The 12,358-nt window shown below is 37.7% G+C and overlaps 2 protein-coding genes across 3 annotated transcripts in view; one reads left to right on the top strand and one right to left on the bottom strand.

Moving 5' to 3' along the window:
- The first annotated feature begins 1,225 nt into the window (after positions 1-1,225).
- rps17 (ribosomal protein S17) lies at positions 1,226-3,935 on the top strand. Of its 2 annotated transcripts, none has more exons than XM_058781138.1 (5): positions 1,226-1,375; positions 1,895-2,046; positions 2,120-2,225; positions 3,569-3,634; positions 3,814-3,935. In XM_058781138.1, the coding sequence occupies exons 1-5, from the start codon at positions 1,373-1,375 to the stop codon at positions 3,889-3,891; spliced, it is 405 nt and encodes a 134-aa protein (XP_058637121.1). In that variant the 5' UTR covers positions 1,226-1,372; the 3' UTR covers positions 3,892-3,935. The 2 variants fall into 2 exon arrangements, with proteins under 2 accessions (XP_058637121.1, XP_058637119.1); XM_058781136.1 differs by lacking the exon at positions 1,226-1,375 and adding an exon at positions 1,474-1,524.
- Positions 3,936-4,068: 133 nt separating this feature from the next.
- neo1a (neogenin 1a) overlaps positions 4,069-12,358 on the bottom strand; it is a 155,201-nt gene continuing 146,911 nt past the window's right edge. The window contains 8 exon segments of the mRNA XM_058781135.1: positions 4,069-6,219; positions 7,070-7,194; positions 7,753-8,001; positions 9,025-9,183; positions 9,736-9,828; positions 10,526-10,761; positions 10,868-11,006; positions 11,101-11,145. Of these exon segments, the coding sequence (XP_058637118.1) occupies positions 6,136-6,219; positions 7,070-7,194; positions 7,753-8,001; positions 9,025-9,183; positions 9,736-9,828; positions 10,526-10,761; positions 10,868-11,006; positions 11,101-11,145 (1,130 nt within the window). The 3' untranslated portion in view covers positions 4,069-6,135.

Consider the following 12,358-nt stretch of genomic DNA (forward strand, 5'->3'; position numbering starts at 1 on the left):
TTAGAAAATGTGGATTACGAGTTCATTCTGTTTATTAATTACAGGTACACATACATAATGTATACTGCAGATTGCTCATTTTTATAAATTATTAGCATGCAATAGGAGGACATTGGTTCTGGGAGTTATTTGTCGGAATACATTTTTGAATAAATTTTGTTCATGGTCTTTAAGTTAAGATGGGGGAAGAAGCCCCCTTAAGAACAATGTCCATATACTGATAAACTGTGACACATTTACATATGAGTTTAGCATGTAGAGGTTCATTATGCGTCACCCAACAGACTATTATGGGCCCACCTGTCATCTGACATTACAGAACTTTTTATCTAAAGACCAAATTAATCCTAATAATTTTATTTTTGGGAAATCTAACTAAATTGGTAAAACTGTGCATCTTGGCAATGTGATTTGAAAATGTCATTATGAAATATTCAATTTCAGTAATTAAAGTTCAGGAGCATGGTTTCAGAGAGAGGTATCTGAAAGGCAATTACATTCAACACCTTTAAACCTGAAAACTTCTCAATATATAGCAACAGTTACCAATGCAGTTAGACTGAAATATTCCACTCAGTTTTAGGCTGTGGTGATTTGTGATGCGAAGTTTACAGTATTGTTCTCAGGCTGAAGAATTATTAAAGAACAACATAACACACCACACACACTTTTACATAGCGATTTAAATGGGGACGTTCCATAGATTCTACTGTTTTTATACTGAGCTAATTATAAATACTAAAACCCTAACCCTCAGAAATTTTTCTGTACTTTTTCTTTTCTTTTTTTAATATATATCTTTTCTTTTTTCTTTTTTTACAAATGTGAATGTCCTTCGACGTCCCCAAAATGAATTTTCAGGTTTAGGTGACTTACAAGTTTGCACACACACACACTCTCTCTCACACACACACACACACTCACTCACTCACTTACTTACTGTATCCCTTCCCCCATAATACTTCTATCACAGACTGTTTAATCCTGTACTGGAGGTAAGTTAAACCTAATACGTCCACTTTCAATCACCCTTTAACACTTTATGTTTAACATTTTCAAGCAACCTAATATTTTGGGGTAAGATGTCTCCACACTTCAGAAAAAAATATATACAGAGCTTTCTTTCTTTCTTTTATTATTATTCTACCCTTAAGTCCGCAGTGAAAAAAATATACAACTTTATCTTTATTTTGTTATTTGTGTAATATGTGCAAGTTTTAAATAAAACTGCCTTTTTTATTATTATTATTATACCCGTCGATTTGAAGCAGGTGATGTCGCTCATTCAGAGACTTTTATGTAATATCCGGCAGAGCTTTATAAACTTCCGCTCCGTTCGATTTTTAAGCCTTTTCCTCTAGACCGGCTCAATATGGTGTGTATGTTTCGCAGTGAACTCCCGTCAATCCGTATCAATCCTTTGTTTTATCATGTCGTTACGTTTATAAAAACACCAAAATGTTTTGTTAATACTCTCAAGATTCGTTTATGCTGAGTATTTTGACGATTGGCAGCAGCGGTAATGTAGGATATTGAAAAAAACAACTCCCGGTTCACAACTTTTCAACGGAAGTCTGTACGCGATAGACGATATGATGTTGATTCATATAGAACTATTTTGATACATTGAACTTAAGTAAATAACTCACAAAATATGATTGAGGCTTTTATTCTGTCGTTTTCATGTGGTGATTAGAGGAGAAAACGGTTAAATCCATAGCTTTTGTTCACGTGCGTCCTAAACTAGAGTACGTGTTTAAGCGATACTAGTTTCTGTGATAATGTATTAATATTATATTGTTGATGCCGTGTGAGCTTTGGAAATGCGCTTATCTCCGTCGAAAGTACAAAAATGTCCCTCGCTACCGTGACTGACTGGTGTCTGTGCTGACAGGGGCGCGTGAGAACCAAGACCGTGAAGAAAGCCGCTAGGGTGGTCATCGAGAAGTACTACACCCGCCTGGGCAATGACTTCCACATCAACAAGAGAGTGTGCGAGGAGATCGCCATCATCCCCAGCAAACCTCTGCGCAACAAGATCGCGGGGTGAGTCAAGTGCCATGAATGTGGTAATCAGGGCTGTGCAGTAAGATATAAAATAGAATTTGTCTCTCTGCAGGTATGTGACCCATCTGATGAAGCGCATTCAGAGGGGTCCTGTCAGAGGCATCTCCATCAAACTGCAGGAGGAGGAGAGAGAGAGACGGGATAACTACGTCCCAGAGGTCAGGTTTAACATTTTACATTTTTCAGAGGCATTATATATTTATACACTAGTCAACATTTGAAGTGGATCAAACGTTTTCCTGAAACTTAAAACCAAAATGCGTTCTTGCCTTAGGACAACTTTGAACTTTTTTGATCCACTTCAAATGTTTACTACTGTGTATATATTTATTTTTTTAATTTGAACTTTGAGAGATGGAGGTGGGCTGTTTTTATATATATATATATATATGAATAAAATCCTTTTTAATTCAAACCTTATTAGATGTGGACTTCTTATTTGCTTATTATTTTTAGTTTTTTGCCAAATTATTGCATTTTAATCAATTCCAGTAAGAATAAGACACAGGATGTTAACAATCGAATGATATCCAAAAAATAATTTTTTGCACTGCGGAAGTGGCGCAGATGATGTCTGAAGCAGTATGTAGATATATTTGAACTGCAATTGCATAAGTAATGCTATGCTTTAAATATCTCTCTATATTTCAATATTACTTTTATATATATATATATGAAACTGCCAGTAGGTGGCAGCAAGTCACTGTTTTAATGAGCGAGTCTTAGAAGCATTCATTCAACAGATTCATTCAGACAAACAGCTGATTTGTTTTTGTGAATAGATCATTGATTTGTTCAAAAACGTTGCCACATTCAGGAATGAAGCACCTCTGTGTTGCTCTGAGACGCACAACAGTTAGGTTGCAGTTTTTAGAACCATTTTGGATAACCGCATTATGTAAAATATAGTTCACAATATTAGCTTGTTGATTTTATACAACCGTTCAATAAACATCACATTTGCAGTCATGCTTGTAATTAAAATGACACTCTTGGTCATGTGATAATGCTTAATTATCATATAGAAACAAGAGAGGCATATAACCTATATATTGAATTTGGGCTCATTCTGACTGCATTCTGCTGCATGAAAGGCTGAACTCTCAAGGTGTATTTTTGTTGCAAACTGAGTGATATGCTTGATAATATCAGCTTCCACATCATTAAAACAACAATGACGAATATCATAGATGTGACATTACATATCACATCCCTACATGCTATAATTTTTTGAGTAAATGGCTTTCAACTAACAGTATGAGTATTAGACAATCAGATTAATGTAAAACCTTTCACATGTAAATCTACTGTTTCCTAGGGTTTTCCTTATGAAGAGCACACAAAAATGAGAATCTCTGCTATTATGTTCCTGTAAAACTCTTTTGTAGTAGTAATATAATTTGCTGCATGATACCAAATCAATTCTCATTCTTGTTCATGTTAGACGTCACTAGTACTGTATTAGTCCCTTATTTCATGTGCTTGTTCACTCTGTTCTCAGGTCTCTGCATTGGATCAGGAGATTATTGAGGTTGATCCAGATACAAAGGAAATGCTGAAGACTTTCGTAAGTTGATTTGACTCTAGTTTGTGTAGATGAACTGCAAAAACTTGCTGTAATGGCTATATTTTACAGCCGTCAAATGCTCTGGAAATACCATATGATTTATCAAAACAAAAGGTTGTCATTCATATTCAGACTTGAATTAAGGAACTTGCATTAACCCATTCTTTCTCTCATTGCAGGACTTCGGCAACGTCTCCAACTTGCAGGTCACCCAGCCAAGTATTGGAATGAACTTTAAAACACCCAGAGGAGTCTAAAGGTGTAATTTACCAGAAGTCAATAAAGACTGCAAAACAAAGAACATCCTTGTGTTTGAACAAGTTATTTTTGATCATCTGGATGATCATGATTCTCCTGACATCACTCACTTCATGACACTGTAGATCTGACTTGATCAGGTTGTAATACAAAGCAGCTACACCCAGCTAAAGCAAGTTTTAAACTAGATTGCGCAAGGGTTTCTGAAATGTTAATAGTAACAAAATTCGAAAGACACGTTGAATACTTAACCGATGTCTATTCTTTGGAAACCAGCTTTCTGTAGTAATAGAAAAATAATGGAAATGTTTCATACATTTCCAGTTATGCTCAATTTTAGCGGTTTCTAACTAGTGTTTGGAAAATGATGGTTAAAGGTCCTTATTCACCAATCATGAATGACCAGAAAAGTCATGCTGAAGGAGTCCTGGAAAACAAAAGCACAGTTCAAAACATTTAAAGTGCATGCAAGTAAATAACCAAAGGCAGTGTTTTTAGTATTTTTTTTTTAAAAAGCCACAGAGTATTTCTAAAGACAGCAAGAAGATCTTTGTACAGAAATAAGCGACCAACAGAATTCTGCATATGCAACACAATAAAACCTGCCGCTCAAATATTATTTCAGAGGCAAAAGAACAAATAAGACCAGCTGCCTATACTAAACTATGACACTACATTACACAAATAGAGCTTTATATTCAAAACACAGGATATGTAAAAATGTTTTTTTTTCTTTTGAAATTGTTGAAAAAGTGCAATAAAGGTTTGACTGTCTACAACTTGATAGGTTATCCCAAATAGGTCATATTGTTTTTTTTACCAAGCTTTTTAACATGTTCCTATAGTTAACCAGAATTTCTTACAGTCAGAATGACATTCAAGAAAATGTTTGAGACTTTAAATTCATAAAACAAAATTATGATTGCTGTTACATATTTTCTTTGGGTAAAAGTACAGATTAAAACCATATCCAGCAGGGGATGAATAATTGGGTTTTTTGCCTCGCACATTGAAATTCTATACAAGTACTTCATATGAAACAAATACAAGAAATATAATGGAAAATAAAAGATGAGCACTGGGAGTTCTGTATAAAAGTGTTGCATTTGCACTTTGTTGCATTTAAGTGCCAAGAATGTGGTCTGTAAAATCTCACAGTGAATGTTGTCATTCATTCATTGGGTTTGTGTAAGCTCTGATACAAGAATTCAGACCAATGCAGCAAGAGGAAATAAACCATATAAAGCACTTCCCAATGTACCAAATTTGTTCAGTTAGCAGTTACACGTGTACAACCTGAAGTTTTGAGTTTCAGCACCAAGTCTGACAGCATGCGTGATGGAGGTCTACGTTCTCGTACCAACGGACTGAGTAACCAGTAACAGTTCAGCATTACAGAATAAATATCACAGTGTTGTGTGATAAACATTTTGAAAATATTTCCCAGTTGTACTGATTTCTGCCATTCCACACAAATTCAATAAGGCATATCTGAGGGGAACTCCCATTTAAAACAGACACAATGTAGAAGGGGGAAGTGACGTTGCAGACTGCACAAATCCATTCTAATGGCAAATGTAAAAGCAGCATGTCTCTGATGTTTGACACTCATGAGAGGTCAAAAACATTGCTGTGGTGATGAAATGAGTCCATTTTAAACATATCTACAAACAGATAAGTGTATATGCATATAAAACAATACAAAACATGTTTAAGAAAATAAGACATGGCACATTATATGACATACAAAAGAGAAAGAGACATCAATCAAAATGCTTAATACAAAATGAGTTGCAGAAATAAAAAGGACGATGTCCAACGTTCAGCTCACTGGAACGGGGGCAATATATATAGATACAAAAACATACAAAGAAAAGACACAAATGAAACACTGTAAATTGTGCCTTACAAGCACCAACACATACACCAGCATAATGTAGTTTTCCTTTTTTCGTAGGATAATAAAACGGTGTCTTTTCAAACGGTCTCTGCTGAAACATAAGGAAACGTTTTAGGATGCTGAGAGAAAAATCGCAATCATCTGGTTGAAGTAACCATGTCCTTTCTCAGAATGTCCACTGTCCTCATCCTTCCTGAGAGTAAGCAAGGTATGCCAAACATTAGTGTTTTTTTTTTCCTATCTCACTCTCTTCTCTCTCCATTTAGCGAATGATTGAGAACTCCTCCATGCTGTACGTCCTCCCCGTTGCAGGTGAGGTCTAGTGTTATTGTGAGGATTGTGCTCAGGCTGTCGTGATGGCATTTAGGTCCTTCATTAAGCCCTCCAGATGGGCCATTTCCTCCGTCAACTCGTCCGTCTCGTAATTCTAAGGGAGATGAAGAAGGTTACTGCGGGGGGTGGGGTTGGGGTGAGCTGGGATTTGGGGAATTGGGTTTATGAGGGGATGGTCAGTGGTACTGCAGAAGAAAAGCAGGAAATCAAATAGCACAGCCACATGCGTGGTAATGGATGAAGGGGTACAGTAGTATTGGGCATTTTGCAGGATAAACCAGAACCGATCAGCAGTTATAAATCATTGAAAATAATTTGCAAAATTGCAGTAATTAATTGTAATAAGCGGGCAATAAATACAGCCGTTAAAAGGGAGAAGCAGGTAAAGGTTTGAGAGAGAAAAAAAAAAAAGTAAAACATTTTATTATTAGCTTTTTATAAAAATTCAAATATATTCAATTTGTAACATTATCCCTAGAAAAACATAGTATGTAACATAGCGCATGACACTGCTGTAGCTCAAACAGTAGAGCATGGCACCAGCATCGCCAAGGCCATAGGGCTGATGTTTAATGATAAAATGTATACCTTGCCTTACAATGCCAAATGTTGTAAATAGGTCATTCTACTAAGCAGTAGATTGTCATGTCCCTGTCATAATAAATGAGATAAAACACATTTTTGGAGCAGATGTCATCTTTGGATCCTTACTGATATTCTGTTATATGTTATAGATAGATTTTATTGCCACTGTATAAATAATTGAACTACATTTAATATAGTTAAAGCTCCTAAACTTGACCAAAAATACATATAACACAAGCATCTTACAAAGTTCTAGTTACTGCATAACAGAAATGACTCAAATGTACATGGTTATGTTGTAAGAGCCATAATGTACAGAGAAGAATAATACAGAACATTATAGAAACAAAAGTACTCACGCTCCCTGCATCTTCATGCAGTCTGCTACTTTCCGAGACATCCGGTGCACTTGGAACTATGACAGGCATAGGAGTTCTCGTCCTTCCCAACGTACCGATAGAGGCTGTTTTAACTGAGTGAGGCCCTAAAACAAATCGCACAAGTCAGTGTCTGTCCTTCTCCCTTTTAACCGATTTGCAATTTGCACTATTCATGATAAGGATGCACAAAGCATGAAGTCCTTTTTAGAGCATTTGGAGTGTGACAACTAGATCCAAGATACTGGAATAAATTAGTTTTCTGTTTAAAAGACAGAATCTTTTGCATCAGTCCATTTGTCTTCCTCTTCAGCCACTCTAAACTGTGGTGCCCCACAAGGGTCTGTTCTAGTTCCTATTATATTCTCACTGTATTTGTACCATTTAGGCTCAATATTCCACAGACTTTTCTTATGCTATAAATGCTTTCATTTTTTAACTTGGAAGAAAGTACATCTTGGTTGGCAAGATTTTTTTAAGCTCAATGCTGATAAGATATTTACATCCTCTAACTGCACCAATGAATTTACCAATAGCTTAGCTTTCATTCCGGTGAATGTACCTTCCTATATTATAAACATTTTTATGTTAAAAGCCATTATTTTATACATCGCAGATTGGATCACCCGATATGGATGTGAATATCTTGTGTGAAGGGGAATTACCTGTCTGAGACAGCAGTGGAGTGCTGGGTAATGCTGCTGAGTCATACATGGGGTGAGCTGGGATGGCAGGCACTGCAAAACTCTTGAGTGGGTGCGTGGGACGAACGTGTGCTGTGGGTGTACTGAATGCTGGCTCCTCCTCAGCAGCTGAGCTGTGGTAGCTAATGTCTGTCTCTGAAAGGTCGGTGGTGCAAGAGGGCTGCCCAGACGGAGGATGCAGGTCAGCACTAGGGGTGTTCCTTACTGACTCTGTAATTACATCAGCACATGGGTCAGCACATGGTGCATACGGCATACTATTAACCATGCGGGTGTTGTATACAAGTAACCTTAAAGATCACGAGAAGCCTGCTGGGGAAAAATAACAAGTCATATCATGTTAAACACCTACAGTAAATGTGAGTAGGTAGAATACTCTCCTTCTGAAACAGCCAGTTTTAAACAATCTTTTTTGACCAGGATGTGGAGACTGAAGGTGAATCTTGAGAATCCAGAGCATCTTGATGTGTCCCAACCTTAATATTTCTTCCTTAAATGTATTGTTATTTGGTATAATTGCCATAAGGTTTCTTACATTAATGTTAACTGTATTAAAACTCTACAACTATTGGTAAAATGTGAGTTTGCAGTCGATTGTTAGAAAGAGGCAGGTTTAGGTGGAATTAATGACTGGAGAAGTCCAAAAAAACAACGTCAGAGGGGAATCTAATGTTTCACCAGAAGATTATAAGTTATAACATGTTGATAAAAAATTATGAGGCCAAAATAATGAACAAATTAAAACTACATGGATGAATAATTTACAATAAAGTCAATCACATCAATGTAGAAAACAGATTTCATGCCGACTTTAAGTGAATAGGGTAAATTTGGTTTTCATGTTGGTAAAGATGGTTTTTGGAGCATGGTTATTTGCTTTGTTGCTGGCCACAGTTGGTCTTGCCAGCTCTAACTAGCTTGACCAAGATGGTTCACCAGGTTGAAACCAGGTCCACCAATTGATCAACAAATTGACCAATTGAGTAACAAAAACTGACCCACTTAGGCCAGCTAGAAACCATGTAATGTTGGTAAAACAAAGTGCTAAAGAAGGAGGTATGTTCTCTTTGAGAGATAAAGGGGGAAATGAAGAGATATGGAAAGTTTCACTACAATTCCATGGTCACCAAGTAAGTGTAATTCCATTTTGAGAGGAAAAGAAGAACATGGTCTAACACAATTGTATTCAGGCACGATGAAGGTCTTCACAAAGTCCCACTAATGCGCTCTCACCTGTGGACTCTGCCCTGTCTAGATGAGAGATGGGGGTGGCGATGGACCGCGTGCTGCTCTGGTGGTGGAGATAGCTGCGTGTTGGCGAGGCCAGGCTGCCCAAGTGATAATGATGGTGATGGTTATCGAGGGAATGGATGGGGTGAGCACTAATCACAGCTGCGAATGGACACAAATAATAGAGCGCCATGGTTTAGACCTTGCACACAAAGCTATGAGATTATGGAAAGCATGGTGCATCTATAACATCTGCTCATGCAAACAAAGAACAACACAGATTGAAAGATATGCTATGTTGCTAGGTTAAAGAATTATCATTAGGTTAGAAACATACTCTAGACAAGTATGCAAACGCAGATGCAAATTTTTGGCCAACCTGTTCTTTCATTGCTGTGGTGCTAACTTAACTAACTTTAGTTCATTTGCTAAGCAATTTTCTCTTGCTGAGCAATAGACCATTGCTCTGCCATGGCAGCAGTTGACCTGAACATTCCCATGCATTTTGAAATGTTTAGCTTTCTTAGCTTGAGTTGTTTGCACACGTGTACTTGAGTAGAGTATGTTTTTGGCCTTCAACTATAATAATGAACTCAGGGAACCTTGTTTGAGGACTATGTTATTCCAAAGAGCATAAATTGTTTAATATCCTAACTGAAAGAAAAGGGGACAAATTAAGGGTGTCTGGTCCCTGGTTCAGGATCACACACTTACGCTGAGGGGGTTGTGCATCAAAGGGCATCATCATTTTAGGTCTCATTCCCCGACGGCCTGCCAGTGTAGACATGCTGTCCTCTGATTCATGGCCTGTAAATCAGACAGCGACCAGCCAATCAGATTGAGACAGGCTTACCCACCCGACAGGCTCCCAATATTAGAGCCATATGAAGACAACCAGCTGACGTCCTAGAGTCAGTTGCCAAGATCATGTGATATTTTCACTATTGCAGTGGGATTCTATTGTTTGTCCATTAGAGGGCAGTTTAGACACACATATCAGGAGATCTGTAGGAGTAGGCAGCAGCAGATGGATATCACCATTCATGCCACAAGAACAATGAAAACAATGCTATAGTTTTTCAATTTTAAGCAAGGAACATGCCAATCGCAAGCAATAATGACAAATAGTAGACTTGACTTTGAAGCATCCTTCAGAAGCAGCAGCTGGAATGATGTCATGGATTATGCAGCAGGTGAAGGCTGGTCAAGTTTAAAGACCCCATGAAATGGTCACAGATCTTCTTTCCTGTGTTGACAGTTATTTTCCTACTGAAACAGGAAGTTGGGCTAGACGTATCAAAGGGACTTTTTAGGCAGCTTTAGGTTTACATTATAGCTACTTGCCACTGGTATTTCAAAAAGATGGTTTTCCAAAGAGAAATACTACAAATATATCAAAAATCTCCAGAAGTTTGGGAGACCACTAGTAAACAGATGATCTTTAACAGATAGACAAAACTCTTTGCGTTCTGATTTCATGGGGTCTTTAAATCAAAGTTCTTACCACGGTAAGAGTTACGTCTCTGGAGCATAGGATCCATGGAGCCGTCCACCGGGGTGATGTCCTGGGAGGTTCGGGGGATTGGTGTGTCAGTCATGACTGGATTGGATTCAGGCGATTTGTCGATAGGTTTTAGCTCCAAACGTTCATGGTGGATCCAGAGGTCTGGTGGCTTCAGGTCTTTGGAATTGCCCTTATACTTGTGGGATCCATTAGCGGACTTACAGGCAGCACGTTTCCTGGAGATCATACCAAACACTTTGAGGGAAGGTTGTGGCAAATACATTTACCCTCACGCCAGGACTGAGTATTAGGACCGTTCGTCTGCAGAAGAACTGAACTTACTTTTTCTGCTGTGTTGTAGTACGGCGTGTACACAGGAAGGCGCCAACCACCACCAGGATGATGGTAAATGCACCCACAGACACAATTATGACAATAACCAGAATGTGGTTATCACCAGTGCCAGACATATCTGTTTTCCCTGAAACATGGAAATTCTATGGTTATAACGTTACAAGAAAAGGAAAATTTGTCAAGGCTAACAAATGTTGAATGTTGGCTTGTCAAATTCTTGCCTGAAAGTTTGAAAAAGTTTTGAAAGCCTTCAGTGTTTATTTGGCCTAATAGACAGAAATATAGAGGGATTTGGTTGAGGTTTGCATGGGGTTGCAAGACACCACTAGGTTGTTGCTAAGTGGTTGCTAGGTTGTTATTAAGGTGTTACTAGGTTATTGGGATGGTTCCTAAAGACTACTGGTTGGTTGCTACTAAGGCATTGCAAAGCTTTTGCTATTTTTATTTTTTTTCTTTCTAGGGGTTTCTAGGTGTTGTTGTATGGTTGCTAGCTTGTTATGAAGGTGTTTCTAGGTTATTGGGTGATTGCTACTGGATGGCTGTTATGGCATTTGCTTAGTGATTGGCAGGGCACTGCTAAGCTTGAGTTAGGCGTTTTCTGAGGATTGCTAGGTTGTTAATTTGTTGTTTATAACATAGGTATTGCTAAATGATTGCAAGATGCTGCTATGGTGTTGTGTAGTGGTTTCTAGGTTGTTATTAAAGGGGACATCAGATGCTTATTTTCGACAAGTTGATATGATTCTTTAGGGTCTGCATGAAAGTCTATAACATACTTTGGTTAAAATTTCTCAATGGTAGTGTAAAACAACATCCTTTTTACCTTGTCAAAAACAGCTCTGTTCACAGTGACCCATTTCGGTGCATGTTCCTTTAAATGATGGCAGCAAGATTCATTTTTAATGAGCCAAAAAGAATGCATGTCACACCTCTGTTTATCAGTTTGCACTGGCTACCAATAGATGCTCGCATAAAATTCAAGGCATTAATGTTTGCCTACAAAACCACCACTGGCTCTGCACCCCTTTACCTAATTTCATTACTTCAGACTTATGTGCCCTCTAGAAGCTTACGTTCTGCAAGTGAACGCCGCTTTATTGTGCCATCCCAAAGAGGCACAAAATCACTTTCACAGACTTTTAAATTAAATGTTCCCTCCTAGTGGAATGAACTGCCCAACTTAAGCAGAGCAGCTGAGTCCTTAGCCATCTTTAAGAATCGGCTAAAAACACATCTCTTCCATCTTTATTTGACCCTCTAACTCTAGCACTCTCTATTCTAATTCTACTCATAACATTGTTAAAAAAAAAAATAACACTAGCTTCTCTAATCTTTTTGTATTCTATCTATTTGTTTTCTTTTTTATTGATTATACAATTAACAAAAGCAAAAAAGGCCTCTAACACTAGCTTGCTCTATTATTTTTCTATTCTATCCGTTTTCTTTTTATTTATTACATTATTTAAAAAACTGTACTGC

The sequence above is a fragment of the Onychostoma macrolepis genome, chromosome 07 (assembly GCF_012432095.1).
Source record: "Onychostoma macrolepis isolate SWU-2019 chromosome 07, ASM1243209v1, whole genome shotgun sequence".
Taxonomy (NCBI): Eukaryota; Metazoa; Chordata; class Actinopteri; order Cypriniformes; family Cyprinidae; genus Onychostoma; species Onychostoma macrolepis.

What these genes read in the sequence shown, in the direction of transcription:
- rps17 (XM_058781136.1), top strand. Translation starts at nt 1,489, where the DNA reads ATGCTGAGTATTTTGACGATTGGCAGCAGCGGTAAT. An exon ending in CGATTGGCAGCAGCGGTAAT is followed by an intron (nt 1,525 to 1,894) that starts GTAGGATATTGA and finishes CTGTGCTGACAG; the next exon opens with GGGCGCGTGAGAACCAAGAC. An exon ending in AGGAAATGCTGAAGACTTTC is followed by an intron (nt 3,635 to 3,813) that starts GTAAGTTGATTT and finishes CTCTCATTGCAG; the next exon opens with GACTTCGGCAACGTCTCCAA.